Here is a 24,159-nt window from a genome sequence, read left to right on the forward strand (position 1 = left end):
GGATTTTTTCAGGCTGCAAATTGTTGAGCTTCTCGAACAACTCCGCCAGCTTCGACACGTGCGCTTCCATATCTCCATGCTTCTCCAGGCGTAAACTGCAAATTTTCCGCATCACCGAAACCTTCGTCGTCAACGTTTTCTTCACGTGGAAATTTTCCAGAGCATTCCACGCATCCGCAGCCGATTTAGCCTTCCTTATGTGGATTAATTGGTTGTCCTCCACGGCCAATCCGATCGTTGCCAGCGCTTGCTCGTCCTTGGTTCTCCAGGCATCCGTAACAGGTTCCGGTTTCACATCCGCAACAACCGACCAGTTCCCTTCCTTGGTCAGCAACAGCTTCATCCTGAAACTCCAATTATCGTAGTTGGAGCCATTCAGCTTCGGAAACGACACCAGTCTGTCCCCCATCTCGGTGGACGAAAAAACTTTTTCTTCACCAGATCCGATTCCGGTCCCAAAGGCCCATAACCTATTGGCGGAACGTGGAAGTCAATCGGACTGGACTTGAAAAGATAAACTTGACTACAATTAAAATACGTCTTTATTAGTTGGTAGTATAATTCAAACTAAGAATTCAAATTGAAAATTCAAATTTCAAGAGTTGCTTCGATTGTCGATGGCATGCTGCGTTGCATACACTCGACACAGTTCTCCTTCGGCATGTCCATTGTCGTGCTCTGACAATCACGTTCTACGCAACTGATCCGTATTCCTTAAGCAGTATGTACGCCTTCTCCGAGAATTCGTAATGCAGAAACGGTTGTACTGGAATTGTTTGGGCAGTGGACATCAGGCGAAGATATGTTCGTCGAAGTTCACGTGTCGCACGTGTCACGAGAAGCATCATTCGTTGCTTCACGATCCTGCTTTATCCAGGACGTTGTCGAGTTCCGTCGTGGCATTATATCCTTCTGTTCAACAACCGTCTCCGTCCAGAAGTGGAGATACTCCGAGCTCCGCTCCTCCCAAGGTCACACAGTGGCCGCATTCCATACAAATGCTGGCCAAAAGTACAATTCTCACTAAAAACGTTCAAAATTGCTAATTATTTGACAAAACATGATTTTTAGAGGTAATTTGATAGAAATAGTCGCTGAAATAGAAAATCGATATTTCCGGTACATTTGACAGAATTAGATTAAAAAAGTACATTTTTTTAATTCAATAAATGAAATCCGTATCCTGATCAAAATTAAATGATGCGTCATTATTTCGATGCCCATTTGAAGTTCAATATCGTGGGCAAGCTCGAGCTGGTTTTTAAATCTATTGGGGAGCATATAATGGTAAAAAAATGCGATATTTATAACAAGTACGATGGTCTAATGGGCTAATTCGTAGTGTAACTAAAAAATATTTTTTCTTATTTTGGCGCAAAAAAGCGCAATTGAAGCTATTGTACATCGAGTACTATGGAATATTTGTCACACATTGAGGGGTAAATGATCATTTTAGAGCGTTTCCCAGATATCTTGAACTACCATTGAAAAAATTACTTTTTTTTGAAGAAGTCTATGTTATACACTTCTTGACATTCTCGTATGGTAAACATGTCAAATATGGTTCAAAATATCTTCAAAACAAAACCTAAGGTATATTCTTTAGAATGAGACCGGTTGAGAAAGATTTGGTCATGATTTAGTACAGAAACTGTAATTTCTATAGAACAAACTTCACGAAATTTGAAAAATTCAAAAGGGTCAATTTCAGCTGACATCTCTCCAGGTCACATGCTGTGAAAAATCTAAATATACACCAATCGATCTGAAACTTTGGAGAGTTGTTACTCAATAGTGAAGAAATCAAGAAAAAATATTCGAGAAGGAATTTGCAAACTTCATTTTTTTGACTTTTGGCCAGCCTTGGGCCACTGTGGGTCAGCATGGCAGTCCAATAGTAGCTTATCTGATCTTCCCTAAATTATGCTTGTATACCGACCGGTGTCGTGGAGAGGTAGTGATTGTTAGTTGCTAAGGCTAACTCAAAGGAGTCTTCTTGATTTCTCCAGGTACGCCATGCTCAACTTTTATCAACTCGTGCTTCTATCCACGTGCTCGAATAAACTAAACAAATTACGTCACTGTAAATTTCAACTTTTTCTATCTTTTGATATGCCGCTTGCTCCTACGAAGGCGGGCAACGGGATCAGGATCAAACTTGTCGCGCGTCGTTCGCGAAGTGAAGTGATAAAGTGCCCCATATTGAATCAGTTTGGTAGTCTTTGATCTCTTGATCGCATCGATTGCTCCTGCAAACTCCCAGTGTTTTCTTGTGGAAGTGCAGAGGACTTAACGGCTTCTTTAAAGCAAATAACACGTCAACATTTCTTTCCCATTCCCAAATTGACCTGCATTCGTACGCAGCCGGCGCCGTTATTGTTTGTTATAATCATAAGAGCACCAGTAATTATACATTGATTATGCCACTGATCCCGAGTTATGTTGGTTCCCTGTGTAAGTACAGCTGTGCTTTCAATAACGGAATTTGACTGTATCACCTTTAGGGATATGATTTGTCCAGGGGTGTTTCCTGTTATATTTTAGCGCTTAATAAAAACAATCTTCGGATAGTTGTTCAAATACTCCATTCTTTTGTACCATTAAAATTTTTATTACAGAAACAGTGTCAATAATCTTGCACTTTGTAAACAATAATGCAAATTATAATAAATCTTGTATTTCATTGCAGTGGCCGCAATCGTGACCGTCAGTCAAATCATCGCTCCAAACGTTCCCGATCCAGATCCAATTCGCCACGCTATAAGCGCCACAGTGCATCATCTTATCGTCGCTAACTTTCTTAATGCCATGAAACAAAACTACGTCTGCTAATTATGCTCACCAAATCAGCCCAATATTATTACAGAATAAATATTGTGTACAATTCGTCAACAATGAATGAAATTAATTTAGTTTTTTTTTTTATATTCCAGCATACCTACTATTTGTTATGTGTGTGAATGAAGCAAAATAACCTACGCTAATGTATCGTCTAGTAACTACATTAGTGAAGTATCACATTCACGTCTACTCATACTTGCACTTGTTTCAATTCGAAATAGGGGAAAGTGTGACAGTTTGGTCACCTTAAGGAAAAGTCGATTAAAGTGCGGAAAATATTATGGAATCTTCGGATATTTGCATGATTTCCTTAAACTTTTAGATCAATGGACCTATGCACGTGTTCACTCGTTGACGCCCATAACTGCATGTTTGCAACATTCCACAAAAGTAGGCATTATGTAAATAGAACGCCAAGTGTGCATTTTATGGTAGTATGGAAAAAAAGTAAAATTTCTAAAAATTACCATGACCTCAAAAGTGCTTATTCGAGACTGAAATTTTGTACCGACAATATTGCATATTGGGTGATCATCATTGCTACTACACTGCCGTGAATCGTAAGTCAGTCCCATATGCATTTTCGACAAAATTGAGTTGTGTTCAGTTTTCAATACATCTCCCAAAAAAAATGTATCGATAATTTTAATTTTGTCGAATATTAGATCTCCCGAAGAATGAAATAGGCCGAATAGGCCGAATAGTGATCGAATAAATAATAACTAAATAAACTAAATTGTAATAAAACATTATTTTTCTCACGACGAAAAATTTGAAACAATTATTTTAATCAATTGATGGTACATTGAATTTTCCTCTTAATGGACTGATGGAGTTTAATGCCAAATGTTAAAAAATGTGAGAATTTCTCTGTTCTAAGGAGTTTTGCAGGGGCTATAAGTACGGCTTGGAAATTAATACTCTTTTAAACTCCATCAATTGTTTGTATTCTGTTTACTTTAATTATTATTAACCTAGTTTTACTAAAATTCGTATTAACCTAGTTTCTTTAAAAAAAAAAACAGTTTGAGAACAGATTGGCCAATTTTTTGGGCGTTTTTGTAGTTTTTTTTTTAGTGCTTTTGTGAAATTTTAATATGGATTATATTGAATTTTTAAGTCAAAAACTTCAAATCAATATTTCTCGAGATTCCTCCGAAAGATTTTTTTTTTAATTTGCTCAGAGGTGCAGAATGACCTCAGGAATCGAGCGCTGTGCTCGGAGTTGATGGACATTTTTTTCATAATAACGGTCTATCGGGGCACCGTGCATTTAATTACTTTCAGAGCAACACTGTTTTTTTGCATTAGTAGCCTGGATTAATTTTATCTATTCTTCCCAGCATGAGCTGTGTTGCCTGCCGAACAGTTGATGAAGCATGTAAAATGCTAACCCATAAAATAAAGTTTTATAGCTTCTGCGCAGAATAAGTATATGAAGAAAAAAATAAGTTGCACTTTATCAATTATGGTTGCTCGATAAATAAACTAGTGCCTACGTACTAAAAATCTGAAATAATTTATTTTTAATTTGCTTTAAATAACTTACCTAAGTGATGAGATACTCCCTTAGCAAGGCAAGTCAATTTTGACGGTTTTCGATATTTTCGAAGTTATTTTTTTTATTAGTATTGAACGTAAATTTGTTAAGAAAATTCTTCGAATACTTTTTGTAGCAAGATATGAAAAATAATTTTTGAACGGAAATTCAAGTATTTTGCCAGATTTTGATGAAAGTGCACAGAATTAGAAGCTGCGCAAAGTAAGGGACGGTCACGGTATAACAAAAACGCAGTTAACATAACAACGATTGACGGGACAGGTTGTTCTTTCCTTCAAGTAATTATATTTCAATGCGAATTTTACTAAGAACATGGCAGTGTTATGTTTAATAATAATTCAATATAATTTTGAATCATATATTGTAGTTGGTCCCAACCAATGCTTATTTTTCTGCTTCACCGGCGCGTTAAGTACCACAAAAGATTTCGATACCACATTTTGCTCATCGTATGCACGGTTTTTTGCTTTACCCATTTGATAATGTCGATATTGATCACTTGCATTTTTTGCGTATTTTACATTAGATTCAATAACGTTAGTTCGATTTCTCCTATTGAAACTTTTACTATCTTTAAAAAACGGTTTGTTATAAAGCTCTACTGGACCATTTTCCCTTTGAATAGCTAATATCGGCGATTTTGAACGTTTTTCTTGGTGAAGTTTCAATTTGCGATTGTCGTCGATATTTTCCACCATAAATTTGAAACTCGGTGTCTTTTTCATGATTTTCTCCTCATCATCACTTGGCGTAATTTTGGATGACACACTTTGTCCATCTTGTCGCAAACCCACTTTGTTTTTTTCGTTATGGATTTGTTGCGCCAGCGTGCTTTTATTAGACGATAACGGTCGTGGTTTTATCATAAGCTCTCTTTTAGCCTTCCGGTATTCTGGCAATGCTTCGAATTTTGCTAGTTCTTCATCTGTGAAAGCGTGTTGTTGACTGCGCACCGGTATCCTACTACGATGTTTCCGGAATCCTAGTTGATTTGGTTCGACAGATGTTTCAAGTTTTATGTTGCATTCTGGTTTGTTGATGACAGGCCGATTTCTAGGAAAATCAATGTATGAACATCTGAAAATATGTATGTTTATTACAGTTCGGATCCTTATAACATGCTTTTACAATAATGCCAAAAAATGCTTTTCAAACCATGAGCTCTCGTAAATTTTCTGCTTCATACAACTTTAGATTCCCGATTTTGTTTGTAGCTCGGATCTAAATTCGAAAAAACTGATCAATCCAATTGATATGGGTGGCTGCATAGTTTGAGTTCTACAGCCATTTGCAAAAAAATCAACAAGGGCACATTTTATTTTGAGCACTTTTGATGAAGTGCAATAATTTTAAACAGCTACACTTAATTAAATATCGCTTATAATTAACGTAGTACTCAAGAAAGAGAAAAAAGTAGTTAAGTTCGTTGTGAATAATGGATTAACAAAAAATAGCCAGGATAGGGAAGATGACAAAAAGTTAAAAATTATACGAATTATAAATTATAAATAACCAAATTTATCATGAAATAAAGATGCGCATGTGCAAACAAGTTCTCCTGGATTATTTAAAACAAATAGTAAAATATCTAACTGGATAAATGTAATATAAAAGCAAAAAGTTTCAGTTATAATAAAAAATGAAAATTTTATTTATTACACATTTTGAAACACTGGTTTTAAAAAAAAATCAGCTTATCAAATTTGTGGATGCTGTGGAGAATATGCAATTTGAAAACTTAATTTAAATTGAGGTTCTGATAGAATCCGGGGTAAGTGGGACTTCCGTCATAGCTCATTTTGGAAAAGTTTTTCAAGGGAGTTCTGCCGTGAATCGCAAGTCAGTCCCATATGTAAAAAGTAGGCATTGAGAAAATGGGCTGTGAAGTTTCTGAACTCGTTGTCCATACGAATATTCAAAAATTTCTAGAAAATTGGAACATGTTCAAATCTTAATGAAACTTTCACAATTTACTTATTACAGGTCGGACTCGATTATCCGGAGTGTCGATTTTTTTTTCACTCCGGATAATCGAATTCTCCGGATAATCGAATCACATAGAAAAAAAAAATAAATTTTTGACAAAAGAATTTAAATATTATCTTTTTTTGTTATTTTATTTATATGATGCGGTGACGTAGCCAGACATTTTTTCTAGGAATAGTAGGGGTTTTTACAAGAAAAAAAAATGTTAACCGGCATACACAAAAATACACTTTTTCAAACCCCTTCTTTTCTTAAATACGTTCTAAACTGCAAAACCATTCATATTGTATATTGCAATACCAAATTATCTCAGATTTATGCATAAAAATTGGAAAACAAGAACATCAAAAAACAAATTCCGGATAATCGAGTCTAAAATTCCGGATAATCGAATCCCGGATAATCGAGTCCCCGGATAATCGAGTCTCCGGATAATCGAGTCCGACCTGTACTACGATATATTTGCGAGAAAAATGAAAAGATGATCAAAAGACGGTTCATTTCTGGGTCACACGTTGCGAAAATCTGTGGTGGGACTGATATGCGATTACTTTTCATTATGGGACAATTTGACTTGGTGTTTTTTCGTAAATTTTCCGAACAAATCATATTATATCATTAGTGTAGCTGAAAGAGCATTGGAAGATATGTTGAAAACTGGACTCAACTCAATTTTGACGAAAATGCAGATTGGACTGACTTGCGATTCACGGCAGTGCTCTTCTCGAAAGTTGAAAATACAATAATACGGAATTTATTTTAGTACAAAAAATAATGGTATTTTTATTACTATGTGCAGATGTCGCCGAATCACAGAAGGCCGAAATTTTAAAATAAATTTTAGGGAAAGCCGCATGGATTTCCGTGTTGCCAAATTCAAACCGAGTCAAAATTGAACAGGCACTGTACGATGAAAAGTATTCTTAGTAAACCTAGTATTCTTATGATCACAGGTGATTATAAAACGAAGCCAAACTTTGAATTTTCAAGTGCACAAGACTGGAGAATCTGACAAGAGTTCGCGTTGAAAATCAATCAAATTGCTTGCTTGCTGATAGTGACAAATAGGATAAAATTCGCGGAGCGCTATTTGGTTCTCAAGTCTTGTACTCTTAAAAATTTGAGGTGTGGCTTCGTTCTAAAATCACCTTAAACACTAGTTATACCCTATCTCAGCAATCATTTTCCTGCTTGTTGCGTAAAAGACTATGTTGGCATTATACCGGGCAAACGCTTGCTGTCCGAACTCGCTGTCGCTCGTTGGACCTAAAAATGGAAAAAAAAACATCCTCTGCTTGCATTATACCGGGCAAACGCCTGGATTTTCTATTTGCATGACACCGAATAGATGCTATACGCAATGCATCAAAGCATGGACTTGTTCTTTTCATATCCAAGCTTTATTCTTTAGGTTTGTAACTCTAATTCGGCCTTCTGTGATTCGGCTTTTTGTGATTCGACCTTTAGTGATTCGGCCTTTTGTGATTCGGCCTTTAGTGATTCGGCCTTTTGTGATTCGGCCTTCTGTGATTCGGCCTTTTGTAATTCGGCCTTCTGTGCATTCGACGTTTTGTGATTCGGGCTTTTGTGATTCGGCTTTCTATGCATTCGGCCTTTTGTTATTCGGCCTTTTGTGATTCGGGCTTTTGTGATTCAGCTTTCTGTGCATTCGGCCTCTTGTGATAGGCTAGAATGTATTCGGCCTTCTGTGATTCGGCCTTTTGTTATAATCCCCGTTTCACGGCTTGCAGTAAAATAATTGTTATGAATCAAATTACCGTCAGTAAGCTACACTTTCAAGTATTATTACTAGTTGGATATCTCTACTCCCATCCGTTGGGACTGAATTGCTCTCTTCAGCAACTGCCTTCTTTAATATTTGAAGAATAAGTTATCAATTTGAGACCATAATACTTTTATTTACAAATTGCAGTAATAACGTGTTTGGAACATTTTTCAAAATTATTTCATGGAAATTTTTATATAAGAGTACATTGTCTTTGGGTCACCTCAAAATCTCTATCGAAATTTCCAGAAATTCCACGAAACACTATTTGTATCTTTCTTACAAGATATGGGAGATTGCACATCGAAACTTTTTTTTTGTAATTTGAACCGCTTAATCATTATGTTGTGAAATTAAAACGGAAATTTATGACTTTGAAATACAGTGGGGGACCGAAATCCGTACAATTCATACAAATAGTAGGCGTACACTTCATAAAAATGGACGGATTTAGATTTATTTCTTAGGTGTACGGATTTCGATCCCGCACGGTATAGTTAGCATCACATGCTCTATTATTTTCAAATGGGCATAAGGCATGTGCATGGTTAGTATGACCTTGATAATTTCAGTACAGAATTAATTGCTTCAGGGTTTTCAGGTGGTGGGTCGCGAAGAATACGCCGCACGGCTAGGTGAGTCGTGCACTTGAAAAGTTTGGGAACCTATGCGCACGCGGAGAGCCGAGGCACGATTTTCGCAAGGTCCAGTTTATTTGTTTGGTTTGCTGATGACATGGATATAACCGGAAGAGGAAATGCTGGCAGAAATGTACATCCGCCTGAAACGTGAAGCAACAAGAGTCGGACTTGTGGTGAATGCGTCGAAAACAAAGTACCGTATAGTACCCATATTTCGCGCGCGCTCCTAATTTCGCTCACTTTTAAACATATTTTATGAAAGAAATTTTTGTTGTCTATTATTTTGAATAATTCTACTTCAGCCATGATTGCATATCATGCAATTAAGTAGTGCAATATGTGTCAACAAATATGGACAAAATGGCAGTGAGTGAAATTAGGAGCGTGCGCGAAACATGGTAACATCACGGTAGATGCTGGAGGGCGGAGTCGAACGCGACAGGGCTCGTCTAGGAGCCAACGTTACGATTGACGGGGATACCTTCGAGGTGGTAGATGAATTCATATGATGAAGAAAGTATAATTTTATACATAACGGTTTCTGAGATATAAGCGTTCAAACATTCAAAAAATAGCAGTTTTTGGACCTTTTCCACCATAACGTTCAACGCTCCGTAAGTCTGATTTGATCATAATGACTGTAATGTTGTTGTATTAGTGTGTCAGAAAAATGAACGGTTTAGATGTGTATGTGAAAGGAAAGTATCTGAAAAAAATGCTTTACTTTTCGTAAATCGTGGTGTTGTGGAGAGTATTGAAATTTTATACAATACAATATGGGTTAGATTTTTAGTTCTGTTTTTTGAGTGAACTGAAGAGCACTTAGAATGGGCGAAGTTATATTTAAAATTGAGGGCGCGATTGCATTCATGAACACTTTGTATACAGAATAATAGTAATGAATGCCGATTGGTATACAAAATGGTCTTCTTCGGCATGCTGTAAGTTTCTTTCCTCATGTAATATTTTCTTATGAAATTTCGACAGAGAACTACATGAAATCACGTGAAACACGTGGGCCTGTAAGGCAGCGTCCATTTATTACGTAACGCTAAAATTGGAAATTGTTGACCCCCTCTCCCCCCTCTGTAACGCTTTTTGTATGAAAAATTTCAAATTTTTGTATGAGCCGTAACGCTTGAGTCTACTCCTCCCCATCCCCCTAGAGCGTTACGTAAGTTGTGGATGCCACCTAATTGCGGTAAGTAAATGCATTTTTTAGCATTTTTAACTGAAGAATTGCATGAAGATCTTCTCTAGCATTTTTTAAATACAACACATTAAGGCGCCGTCCCTAAATAATGTAACGCTGTAGGAAGAGGGGGAGTAGGCTCAGGCGTAACGGCTCATAATATTTTTTGAAATTTTCCATACAAAAAGCGTTACGAAGGGGTTAAAACTTTTAAATTTACCGGGGAAGGGGGTGGTCGGTGGTAAAAACTTTTAAATTTTTGCGTTACGTAATAATAGGATGCTGCCTTATTCAGAATGTTGTTCTATCAGTCGAACCACTAGTTGTTTCTCTCGTGTTATATTGTTATATAAAAACCAAGTTTGATTGCTTTAATTTTTGAAATTAATATTTCGTTAGATCTGTCTATGTAAAACTTGAGTAGTCCTCAGGTGCGGGTTCCAGAATACAAAAATAAGCGATTACGGAAAACATAATTTTTTCTCGCGATCTGTTACAACAGAAGAAACACAATGAAAACATAGTTCAACCTTCTTTCAGAATCTTCTGAAATCCATCTGCGGTAATTTTTCATTACGTTATCACCGGAGATCTGTTACCTACATAACTAACCTTGAATAATTCTCACACACACAAGCTAATCGATTCGATTCTTCAAGATTTATAGCAGATCTTCGGGATTTTCACTTCTGGAGCATTTTTATTCCTTTCCAGTGGCAACAAGAAAGAGTCATGCTAAGTCTTGTGATTAGTTTGTTTACAGAACGATGGGAGGAAATTGGGAGGTACCAGGATAACAGCTGATGAGCAATGCTGCCAGATGGTACGATGATGATCACTTTCAGTTTAAATACCTGTCTGTACAACGTAACAAAAGAAAGATTTTCCACTATCGGCATAGTGAAAAGATCATAAAATTAATGAAAAAGGTTTCCATACGTAATTGCACAACATTTTCACTGTTTTTTTCGGAAATTGTGTGTTAACATCTTGCATTTAGCGGAAGAGATAGGTAAATAATTCTGGCAGCCATGCTTTGATGATGCCTCCCCGAATCGTGTTTTCCATGGTGTGTGTTCGAACTGAAGTGAGAGTATATTGTTGTACAAGTCGAAAATGAAATGCGATTGTTTTTATTAGTACATTTTGCTTGATGCGCAACTTGTTTAGTAAGTTGCGATGTATAACGCATGGACAACATCAACATCAAGTTTGTCCCATTGTTTCATGTTTTGAAAAGCAAATTTCTGAGATGTTTTGGCTGAAAAGTGGAATATTTAAGTTCAATTTGAAAGTAATGTGTGTTCTCCGGGAGCTGAAGTGATTTTCGAGACATGAAAGGCTAAAAAATAGTGGGAAATATGTTTGAAATTCTCGACTACTGGTGTCTTGTGCATGTGTTGTTATTGAAAACATCTGTAGATTGTATTAGTGAGAAATGTGACTGTCTCCCCGAGCAACATATCACCAGATTATAGAAATTTAAATAAGTTTTGTGCATAAAAATGTACTCCCCATGACATTATTCTTTTCGAGGTATCCGGTGAACATTGGCAAATGCAGGTATGTTGTGAAATAAAACAGTGTCAGCCTGAAATTGCAATGAAAATCGATGTTCACTAACACTAAACCAAATGATCATCGATACCACAAGGATTCATGACTGATCCTGCCCCCATAAACCTTCCCCACGATGAATCAGTTCTCTTTTAAATGTTCTTATATTTTTTATATTCCAAAACTGCACAAAAATAGAAAATCCGTTTGAATTTTGCAAAACTATAGCGATTTGAATTTGGGATTGGATATGCAAAATAATAACATTTGAAAATTACTTATATTGAACAGTTTGTTTGAATTAGCTCCCACTTTGCCCCGTGGTACCTTATTGACGAAGAACCTTCGGCAGGTCAATGTATTTTTGGGCACTATTTCATTTGTTGTGACTTACCTATAAATTGGCTCGTAGCTCATGCCTCCTTCGAGATGTAATATGGTATCCTTAGGTTTTGCCTTTTCAGGTTTATGAATTATGTTGGGATTCCGATAACTACTGCAATATTCCGGCATACGGTTCACGAAATCTCCATCTAAATGCAGATTATCTTCTCGTTTTAAGTATGAGGGTCGATCGCATCTGCTCAACAATGGGTTCTGGAATCGGTCTTTATACTCTGGAGTAAGGTCCAGCAGACCACTTAAACTTAGATTATCCAATTTCTTGATCGGAGCACTTTTGGTAAAATGATCATAGCTTTTGTAGCATTCTTTGTACTCGGAAGGCATTCCACTAAAATTTCCCGTGAAGTTTATATTATTTAACTGAGGGGTAGATTGGGACTTTTCAATCGAAAATGGAATATATTTTGTTTTGTATTCTGGATCCAACATTGTCTCGCCCGTCAGTCTCAAATTGCTTTTCTCAGCTTTCTTTTTATTGTGCAATGTTGAATCTGAACAGCTTAGTTCACCAAGCTTAATTGCTTCTTTTTTAATACTCATTTTAGATATCTTTTTGGGTTCATATAAAAAATCAGTCAGTTTGTATGGAAGAAACGATGAACGGTATTCGGAGTACTCAGGAGTTCTTTTAGACCCATTAAACGTTTTAAGGGTCTCACTATGTTTAATCAATGGTGGGCGAGATCTGAAATTAATTATATTGTTGAAACAATTGAACATCTATTTTCATCAGTTCGAAAGATAACATACTTCGCAATAGATTCTGTAGTGTACGGTACATAATTTGCGTGATGTTCGGACTTTTTATCCATGGTTCCTGATTCTATTCGAAGTGTTGTGTGTCTTCTAATGAATGGTATTCTTTTTTTATACTCATACTCTTGAAAATGTTCTTTATATTCCGATTTACTCGTGGCATATGGTATAGAAGGCTCAGATTGATTATGAAGTGAAAAATGACTTTTAAGATGTTCATCTGAAAATATGAAAAACAGTAATAACTCTTATTCCACACACTTAATGAGCGAAAAATATATCAGGAAAAAACTTAGGTAATCGTTTAGGAAAGATTAAAGAGAGTGGCCCTAAAAATCAGTCTTTGTTTTCAGGTATACATGTTTATGATTCTTGTTATTCTAAAGTGATAAGCAAGGAAACTATGAAATCTTACAATACCAGCATGTCATAGAATCGGTTCAAAGCATTTTTTTTAACACGACATTTGAGAGAAATTTTACTGTAAAAATGGCGAGAGCTTTTCTCAATGGTAAGTATTTTAAAAACATCTATGAAAAAACGTTGCCTGCAGCTTACAAGAAAATGGAATTACAGTTAACTCTCCCTTACTCGATATTCCGTATCTCGATATCGAGTTAGAGAACCATAGTAAAATTTGGTTTTCATGGCTAACTCGATGGTCCCTTGGATTGCAGATGTACTGGTTTTGTGTTCTGTAAGTCGATACCTCCCTAACTCGATGGTCCCTTCAATATCGAGTAAGGGAGAGATGACTGTATTTATATGCTGTATTTAGCAAATTTGTAGGTTTTAACTAATTCTACAACTTTTTTACACACAACTTAAAAATAAATGAAACTGAACAGAGCAAGCACTTCTCTATATGTTATGTTTAATTAATTATGATTCGTGGTTTACGGCTAACCAACCGAGTGGAAGTTTAACAACTACCGAAAAACTAAACATTACAAATATTTTGCAATTGGATTAAATTGACAAATTGATTGAAGTTTGCGAAAAAGTTACACGTCTTCTCGGTGAGAATCGAACTCACGACTCCCTGTTCTCTAGATAGGGCGCGTTACCCCTACACCACGAGAGGACTCATGGACGCAGAAGTTAACCTGAATTCGATTTCAGCTCAATCATCACTAAACAGCTGCGTATAATTAAACTGTAATATGACGATATATTACATATTAACAAAATGTGATTGCAAATTTAGAGATAACTTTCCGTTCGACGGTTGAACAGAAAGCAAACACAGCTGTCCATTACTGATTTCGATCGGCTGCGATGATACCTTGGAAACCATGCTGATGATCGTTGTTTTTCAGGTAACACGGGAGACCGTGTTGTTTTCCCTATATTTTGTCTCATTCTAACAATTATCATCAAAACTTTGCATAAGCAAATTTCGAGTTTTGGGGATCCGATGAAGCTGAAAATTTAGTGGGTTATGCACTACATATATACACGGAGAAAAAAATATGGTAAACACAACCAAGTTTTAGTTATTTTCAAACTAAAATTTAGGTTGAATATTGCACAAACAAAATTTTAGTTTGCTTCAGCCTACTGCATTGGCTGAAACAAACCATTTTTTTTGGTTGTTTTTTCCTCGTCTTACCAATTAAATTTAACAAATGTTTCTTTGAAACAAACTAAAGCCTTGTGACATTTGTAAAAACAACCAAGGCTTTAGTTTGTTTCAAACTGGAAAAAACAGTTTGAGTTTGCCAATCTTAAGATTGTTTCATTCCATTGTTTGTTTTATTGTTTGTAGGTTTTCTGCAATTGTTTGTTTATTATTTTCACTTTTAAATAATAAAATGAGCGCTATATCTAAAATATTTGTATTTTTTTTAAATGATCTTATTAAAACTAGTTCATTCATAATATTGTATGAAAAAAATAATCTGATGCTGCTGTTTGTCCATATTGCACCATCTGTTGGACAAGTTCCGCTTTATGCCTCATACCGCTGATTATTCGTAATGTTGATCTAAAAACAATCTTAATATGAATATCTGTTCTAAAATAAGGTAGTGAACAATGCACTTCCTAATTACCTTGGTTTGTCCTGAATAATTTGCCGGAATCTAACAGTGTTTGACGAAAAATTCGATTGCCACAAAACCAATTACTTTCCGGGGAATCGTCGTGTCGTATTCTCAAATAGGTAATGCCGAATCGAATTCGATCATGCATCTACTATTCCTGATAATAAATTTCAGTAGTAATGTCGTAGTGATATGACGCGGCAATAATAATATTGAATTCAACGTACCTTATAAATCAGAGCATATTTGTTTCACTAAAATGTTGGTGTTTAACATTTGAAGTATTGAGCAAAACCTACCAATGGTAATTTGTGAACAACCTAATTATTGGTAAAATCAAAATAAACTTAGGTTAAAGAAAACGCAAATCTTGGTTTGAGACAAACAAATTTTTTGTTGATTTTATTTTAAAAAATCTACCTTGCAACAACCAATTCGGCTTATTTGTTTCAAACAAAGATGTTTATTGAAAACAACAAATTATAGTTTGAAATCAATTATATTTTTGGGTTGAGAATCAACAAACTTGACTGATTTTTCTCCGTGTAGAATTATAGTCATACTTTTTCCACACATTAGTTCATATGGTTTCGAAAAAGTATCACTAGATGCGCTTACATGCCGAATGTATGGTAATACTGTGCATAACCAACTGATTTTCTTTAATTTGAATCCGTGGTATAAATTTTCAGCAATCATCAACGACGCGTGTAAATTTCAATGACGGCCTACTTCGCCTTCAATGGTTTGGACTGTTTGAACTTTTACTAGCATACTTTGATTAGATGGTTTCGTGGTGGTTTTCGAACCGCAATACTACTAGACTAATGTAGTTTTTTTTCAAATTTGGATTCATGTTTTCGCTCAAAACAGAAATATATGAGATGAATGTAATGTTCGAGATGATACATTCACTTACCTGCATAACAATCCGATGGTTTTCTCCTACGATAGTAATTTAAATCATCCACAGTAATGTACTCATGAGGATACAATGGATCAAACCTATCTCGGTATGGCCGATAATCGTACACAGCAACTGAAATTTACAAAAATGAAACAAGTTTCGTATGCAATATTGATCAACATAAAATGTGAAATCCAGATACGTCAAAGACGAAAGAATATCTTACCTACATCTAATCCATGGCACAAATTTGGTTGTGACAAAGAAGTTTCATCCAGGAAGAAATCATCATTCCAACTGCAAATAAATACGCTGTTGATACAGCATTCTTTTTGTTGTTGTTGGGATTTGATAAAGATATGTATTTCAGGAAATTCGGTAATGTATGTTAATACCATAATAGAGGTGACAATGGGCATAACACTAAATCAAGTATCAAATTTTTCTAGGACTAGTTTTCGTTTGAAAGACATACTCAGCTATGTTTTGTGTCCTTGTATGACGAAGATGAATAATATTGATTTTGATGACGTAAAACAAGACCAAATTGGTAGACTGATGGATGTCACTTCTGTTTTAGAATCAGAAGATCATCGGTTCAATCCCGAGCCTGTCCCTTTCATTATGCATTATAGTTCTATGTTCTATCTATCACTTACTTCTTTCTCTCAATAAACATCTCATATAGTGCATAGCTATCGTAGAACCAGAAACGGAAACCGTTTCCTTCGCTTTTTATCTATCATTTCATTATTCATCATGATTTACCATAAATTGCCTTACCCTCAATTACTTTCCCGCATGAACTCGCATAGATGCAGGGTTATGAAAGGTATGCAATTGACAGGTTAAATTCATCATTAATTACTCTCCTAATTATAAGATCACCACTGTTTGTACACTAAAGATGCCTGATGCTGATATCGCAATATTGGAGTAGCAACCAAGGGTGGCCAATCCAGCTCAAGCATTGAATGAGTTAAAATATCAAAATTTTATTCAGAAAGGCCTAAGAGAATTGCTCCGAGGAAACATTTGGGGATTTCTAGACAAATTTTTGCAACGCTTTTAATGAAAAAATAAGCAATCCCGAGAAAAGTATACCTACTAGAAGAAGAAGCACTTCAGAAGTTCTCCTTGAATTTTTTTCCTCTAGGTAAGGATACCTGTAGGCATTCTCCCAACAATTCTTCTGGATTTTTTCTGGTACTGCCAGTAATTCTTCAAAATATTTACTCAAAGATAGAATATTTCTAGAAATCAAAAGAGTAATTTAAAAGTTTAACACCATATATAATAAAATATCTATTAAGCAGTTATTAGTTTACACCATATATGACGTTTCTGTCTTCATAGATTATGAAATTAGAGACATGTGGGGCCGGACACCTATATGGAAATTTTAACATGATTTTGGACCCCAGAAAAAAAACTTTGATTTTGTCGATAAAAGTGCTTAAAACATTAAACAATTGATATGAAGCATAGAAATACATGTTATATCTTTATTTCTCGGAATTGGCTTGAATCCCCATCAACTAATCTACATATACGAGCTTAGTTTATTTCGACAGAGTGTCGTGTTTATTCATTTATTTATTTGGTGGTGCATTCATTTGACAATATTGTGTGTCTTTATGAATCTATAGTTAGAGTATAAACGTCAAAATTATATAAAATCTACATACATTTGATTAATCATTCGTTCATCATTGATCGAACAGGCTCGTTCGAATCGTCGTCGTAATAAGCGAAAGAAATTATTGGAGCGGAGCGTGTATACTGACACGTTTATTTCTAACGATTTCAGTAAGTTAGGTACACCAGTTCCCCAGTGAGGACTTTCGAGATAAACATAGCCTTGGCATTTTCTCATCGTAGTAGGATGGTTCGATTTGCAGAAGCTGGCATTTAGCTTCGTACGGACGCAGGTTCACAGGATCATTCCAAGGGAGCAACCGTAAGGCGAATCTTATGATTTTGCGTTGTACAGCTTCAACTCTATCAATCATTGTTGCATGGTAGGGATCCCAAACAATAGAAGATGATGATTTTTCTAAAACTTTCTCAAGAGTCCAAGAGTTATTTCAGAGATCCTTGTTCATTAACGGAGACTCAGAAACTTACACAAGTTTTCTCAGAAGTTACTCTAGATTTTTTTTAGAAACACCTTCCGGAAAAAAAAATCCTTGAAATCTCTCTGGAGACATATAATGAAAGAATTCATGAAAAAAAAACTTTCAAGACTTACTTGAGAAAATCTCAAATAATTACTGGAGGAATTTCTGGAGAAACTGTAAAAATAATCTCTGGAGCAATTGCTGAAGTTATCTTTTGAGAATTCCTTGGTTTTCTTGTATAAACCCTTAAAGACAATTTAACAGGGAAGCCCTAGACATTTCTGGAGAAGTTATTGATTGAATTTTAGAAGATGATTTGAAGAAGATGTGGATGTCCCATGGAAATCGATGGATGAATCATTGGTTAAAATCCTGGAGGCATTAGGACGTTCTTCTCACAAAATTTTTAGATGATTACAGATGATTCCTGAAATAATCTTTGGAGAAATTCATTTCTATGGGTCACCTTGGAAAAATCCTGGGTGAATTCTTAAGGTATTCTAAACAAAAATCTGGGAGAAAATTCGTGGTGAAATTCCTTTGGAAATAATCACTAAATGAAAATGAGGAGGTTTGAAGCAAAGGGGTCTCAGTGACAAAACCTTATTTTGATAAAATCTACTTTAAAATTATTTCAGGAATTTTTCATTCTATACAAATTGTATTGCAGAAAAAACAAGTCAATCTTGTAGCATTTTTTTTTCTGTTGAGTGGAAAAATTGACTGATAATTTTGTAAGAACGTTTGGAAACAGTAGATTTTTTTTTAACTCAACATATATCCAAACCGACCAAAATGTCTCTTTGCGTTTGAGCCCCTCAAATATAGTAACTTTTAATTTCCAGTCCATGGTTAAACATATGTTTTACCTCACTGTCCTCAAAATATTCGAACGTTGACGCGCCTCTGGTAGTAAGCGAAAGAAATTATTGGAGCGGAGCGTGTATACTGGCACGTTTATTTTTAACGATTTCAGTAAGTTAGGTACACCAGTTCCCCAGTGAGGACCTTCAAGATAAACATAGCCTTGGCATTTTCTCTTCGTAGCCGGATGGTTCGATTTGCAGAAGCTGGCATTTAGCTTCGTACGGACGCAGGTTCACAGGATCATTCCAAGGGAGCAATCGTAAGGCGAATCTTATGATTTTGCGTTGTACAGCTTAAACTCTATCAATCATTGTTGCATGGTAGGGATCCCAAACAATAGAAGATGATACAATGATTTGAGAGTGTATGGGTCGCCGAATTCCCTTGTAATTTTGGGCATAACTCCTAGTCGACGACGAGTTATTTTCACGATTTCCAAGATATTCCTGATTTGGCCACTCCCATAAGAAATAAATGTGATTGGTCAATTTAGGAGCCGAATCTAAATCTCTGAGCGAAACTGGTTCTTGTAGCCTATATTTTCTCCTACGATAGTAATTTAAATCATCCACAGTAATGTACTCATGAGGATACAATGGATCAAACCTATCTCGGTATGGCCGATAATCGTACACAGCAACTGAAATTTACAAAAATGAAACAAGTTTCGTATGCAATATTGATCAACATAAAATGTGAAATCCAGATACGTCAAAGACGAAAGAATATCTTACCTACATCTAATCCATGGCACAAATTTGGTTGTGACAAAGAAGTTTCATCCAGGAAGAAATCATCATTCCAACTGCAAATAAATACGCTGTTGATACAGCATTCTTTTTGTTGTTGTTGGGATTTGATAAAGATATGTATTTCAGGAAATTCGGTAATGTATGTTAATACCATAATAGAGGTGACAATGGGCATAACACTAAATCAAGTATCAAATTTTTCTAGGACTAGTTTTCGTTTGAAAGACATACTCAGCTATGTTTTGTGTCCTTGTATGACGAAGATGAATAATATTGATTTTGATGACGTAAAACAAGACCAAATTGGTAGACTGATGGATGTCACTTCTGTTTTAGAATCAGAAGATCATCGGTTCAATCCCGAGCCTGTCCCTTTCATTATGCATTATAGTTCTATGTTCTATCTATCACTTACTTCTTTCTCTCAATAAACATCTCATATAGTGCATAGCTATCGTAGAACCAGAAACGGAAACCGTTTCCTTCGCTTTTTATCTATCATTTCATTATTCATCATGATTTACCATAAATTGCCTTACCCTCAATTACTTTCCCGCATGAACTCGCATAGATGCAGGGTTATGAAAGGTATGCAATTGACAGGTTAAATTCATCATTAATTACTCTCCTAATTATAAGATCACCACTGTTTGTACACTAAAGATGCCTGATGCTGATATCGCAATATTGGAGTAGCAACCAAGGGTGGCCAATCCAGCTCAAGCATTGAATGAGTTAAAATATCAAAATTTTATTCAGAAAGGCCTAAGAGAATTGCTCCGAGGAAGCATTTGGGGATTTCTAGACAAATTTTTGCAACGCTTTTAATGAAAAAATAAGCAATCCCGAGAAAAGTATACCTACTAGAAGAAGAAGCACTACAGAAGTTCTCCTTGAAGTTTTTCCCTCTAGGTAAGGATACCTGTAGGCATTCTCCCAACAATTCTTCTGGATTTTTTCTGGTACTGCCAGTAATTCTTCAAAATATTTACTCAAAGATAGAATATTTCTAGAAATCAAAAGAGTAATTTAAAAATTTAACACCATATATAATAAAATATCTATTAAGCAGTTATTAGTTTACACCATATATGACGTTTCTGTCTTCATAGATTATGAAATTAGAGACATGTGGGGCCGGACACCTATATGGAAATTTTAACATGATTTTGGACCCCAGAAAAAAAAACTTTGATTTTGTCGATAAAAGTGCTTAAAACATTAAACAATTGATATGAAGCATAGAAATACATGTTATATCTTTATTTCTCGGAATTGGCTTGAATCCCCATCAACTAATCTACATATACGAGCTTAGTTAATTTCGACAGAGTGTCGTGTTTATTCATTTATTTATTTGGTGGTGCATTCATTTGACAATATTGTGTGTCTTTATGAATCTATAGTTAGAGTATAAACGTCAAAATTATATAAAATCTACATACATTTGATTAATCATTCGTTCATCATTGATCGATCAGGCTCGTTCGAATCGTCGTCGTAATAAGCGAAAGAAATTATTGGAGCGGAGCGTGTATACTGGCACGTTTATTTCTAACGATTTCAGTAAGTTAGGTACACCAGTTCCCCAGTGAGGACCTTCAAGATAAACATAGCCTTGGCATTTTCTCTTCGTAGTAGGATGGTTCGATTTGCAGAAGCTGGCATTTAGCTTCGTACGGACGCAGGTTCACAGGATCATTCCAAGGGAGCAACCGTAAGGCGAATCTTATGATTTTGCGTTGTACAGCTTCAACTCTATCGATCATTGTTGCATGGTAGGGATCCCAAACAATAGAAGATGATGATTTTTCTAAAACTTTCTCAAGAGTCCAAGAGTTATTTCAGAGATCCTTGTTCATTAACGGAGACCCAGAAACTTACACAAGTTTTCTCAGAAGTTACTCTAGATTTTTTTTAGAAACACCTTCCGGAAAAAAATCCTTGAAATCTCTCTGGAGACATATAATGAAAGAATTCATGAAAAAAAAACTTTCAAGACTTACTTGAGAAAATCTCAAATAATTACTGGAGGAATTTCTGGAGAAACTGTAAAAATAATCTCTGGAGCAATTGCTGAAGTTATCTTTTGAGAATTCCTTGGTTTTCTTGTATAAACCCTTAAAGACAATTTAACAGGGAAGCCCTAGACATTTCTGGAGAAGTTATTGATTGAATTTTAGAAGATGATTTGAAGAAGATGTGGATGTCCCATGGAAATCGATGGATGAATCATTGGTTAAAATCCTGGAGGCATTAGGACGTTCTTCTCACAAAATTTTTAGATGATCACAGATGATTCCTGAAATAATCTTTGGAGAAATTCATTTCTATGGGTCACCTTGGAAAAATCCTGGGTGAATTCTTAAGGTATTCTAAACAAAAATCTGGGAGAAAATTCGTGGTGAAATTCCTTTGGAAATAATCACTAAATGAAAATGAGGAGGTTTGAAGCAAAGGGGTCTCAGTGACAAAACCTTATTTTGATAAAATCTACTCAGGAATTTTTCATTCTATACAAATTGTATTGCGGAAAAAACAAGTCAATCTTGTAGCATTTTTTTTTTCTGTTGAGTGGAAAAATTGACTGATAATTTTGTAAGAACGTTTGGAAACAGTAGATTTTTTTTTAACTCAACAAATATCCAAACCGACCAAAATGTCTCTTTGCGTTTGAGCCCCTCAAATATAGTAACTTTTAATTTCCAGTCCATGGTTAAACATATGTTTTACCTCACTGTCCTCAAAATATTCGAACGTTGACGCGCCTCTGGTAGTAAGCGAAAGAAATTATTGGAGCGGAGCGTGTATACTGGCACGTTTATTTTTAACGATTTCAGTAAGTTAGGTACACCAGTTCCCCAGTGAGGACCTTCAAGATAAACATAGCCTTGGCATTTTCTCTTCGTAGCCGGATGGTTCGATTTGCAGAAGCTGGCATTTAGCTTCGTACGGACGCAGGTTCACAGGATCATTCCAAGGGAGCAATCGTAAGGCGAATCTTATGATTTTGCGTTGTACAGCTTAAACTCTATCAATCATTGTTGCATGGTAGGGATCCCAAACAATAGAAGATGATACAATGATTTGAGAGTGTATGGGTCGCCGAATTCCCTTGTAATTTTGGACATAACTCCTAGTCGACGACGAGTTATTTTCACGATTTCCAAGATATTCCTGATTTGGCCACTCCCATAAGAAATAAATGTGATTGGTCAATTTAGGAGCCGAATCTAAATCTCTGAGCGAAACTGGTTCTTGTAGCCTATATTGACCGACCAACGAGATTTTCAAAGCGGAAAATGATTTCAGCTCAGTCCGGTCGTTATCATATAAAATATGGTTTGAAAGTTTGCATTCGACATATTTTCAGTATAAATAAGACTTCCCATATAATTGTAAAAGATATTTTTTCTTAGGCTGGCCAAACCCTATATTCACCCTATATTTTTTCGCTTGGTTTGTTTGACCTTCAATTAGTAACAAAATTCATGCCAAGAATAACGTGCTTTTTGAATTATTAGCTTGAAACAAAAAGTTTCCGGTCCATACAGGACTTCCCCCAAACTAGTTGATCTTCTAGGATTCTGTTATGAATTTTAACAAAAAAATCATAGAGGACTTTTTGCTCTAAGTATTCATAAGAAAATTCATTCAGAAATTCCTTTACACGAAGAAACTAAAGTACTCAAAAGTGAGTTCAGTTAGTTGAGTAATATTGTTTAGAAGGGAGAGAAAATGTCTATTAGTTCTATTCGTTTTTTTATTTTGAAATACGAATTCAAAATTGAACAAAGACAGAGATGAAATTTGATGAAATCATAGAACGGTTACTTTTCTATTTTTATTGAATTTTTTTTGTTATTTCTACCAAATTTAGTAGTTGCGAAAACAACTCCATCCCATTAGGTTTTTTTTTTGTCATGCATAACAATCACTAGTTATGATTATCATCATCATCATCATAACTAGGGACAATGAAAATTCGCGAATTTTGGCCTTCGCCGCGAAATTGAGGAAACCCCGCGAAATTGTTTTATCTTCTAAGAATTCATATGAAAATCACAGTGAATTCCATTTTTTTTGCTTATTATATTTTGGGTTATTCAGCTTGAAGTCGAGGATCCATAAAAAAAAATAAAGATTTAGTTTTAAATTGGACGTTTTTTTAGCTTGCTACTTTTGTTATAAATTACAACTCTGATATTAAATTTATCATCTTATTTTATAAAATAAAAACCATATTTAATGAAATTCAGCAAAATTTACATATAAAAGGTTTTTATTACTGAAAATATGTATTTTTGTATAAAATATGGCCAAAAGTATGGGACCGCGATAAAGCTGCGAAATTTTGAATTCATCGCTAGGTCACACGCGAAGTTTCAAGAATTTTGCCACAAACTTCCGTTGTCCCTAACTAAAGATATTTACAATTTAGTCAAATTCTGTTATTACATACCATTATCATCCTAAAGCATTGCGTATTTTCTGGTTGATCCCTTACGTACATCAAATATAAATTCAACATTTAAAATCTATGATTTAATAATCCTATTATTGCAATGGTTGACTTACAGATGTGTATTAACGCATGAAACTGGATGGTCCCACTTACCCTGTTTAGCGAGGTACCTACTTGCGTGTCATTGTGCAATTTTCTTTTGAGGTTTTCACAATTTCGAAGTTATCCAATCAAACTCCTGCACACACCAGCAAATATGTTACCAAAATGTGTCCGTG

The 24,159-nt window shown here is 35.4% G+C and overlaps 2 protein-coding genes across 3 annotated transcripts in view; one reads left to right on the forward strand and one right to left on the reverse strand.

Moving 5' to 3' along the window:
- The window catches only part of LOC5574641 (zinc finger Ran-binding domain-containing protein 2), a 36,332-nt gene extending 33,348 nt beyond the window's left edge, over window positions 1–2,984 (forward strand). The window contains exon 4 of the mRNA XM_001661506.2: window positions 2,690–2,984. Coding sequence (XP_001661556.2) covers window positions 2,690–2,795 — 106 coding nt within the window. The 3' untranslated portion in view covers window positions 2,796–2,984. The remainder of the gene's footprint in view (window positions 1–2,689) is intronic.
- Window positions 2,985–4,701: 1,717 nt separating this feature from the next.
- Window positions 4,702–24,159, reverse strand: part of LOC110676410 — a 66,055-nt gene continuing 46,597 nt past the window's right edge. Inside the window, exons 4-9 of one of the 2 annotated variants that reach the window (XM_021844203.1) lie at window positions 19,399–19,469; window positions 19,228–19,304; window positions 15,690–15,732; window positions 12,720–12,945; window positions 11,959–12,654; window positions 4,702–5,479 (exon numbers count right to left, since the gene is read on the reverse strand). In XM_021844203.1, coding sequence (XP_021699895.1) covers window positions 4,741–5,479; window positions 11,959–12,654; window positions 12,720–12,945; window positions 15,690–15,732; window positions 19,228–19,304; window positions 19,399–19,469 — 1,852 coding nt within the window. In that variant the 3' untranslated portion in view covers window positions 4,702–4,740. Of the gene's footprint in view, window positions 5,480–11,958; window positions 12,655–12,719; window positions 12,946–15,689; window positions 15,810–15,903; window positions 17,275–19,227; window positions 19,305–19,398; window positions 19,470–24,159 lie in introns of those variants that run through there. The other variant, XM_021844204.1, reaches the window with a different exon arrangement.

Source organism: Aedes aegypti, chromosome 2, assembly GCF_002204515.2.
Source record: "Aedes aegypti strain LVP_AGWG chromosome 2, AaegL5.0 Primary Assembly, whole genome shotgun sequence".
Classification (NCBI taxonomy): domain Eukaryota; kingdom Metazoa; phylum Arthropoda; class Insecta; order Diptera; family Culicidae; genus Aedes; species Aedes aegypti.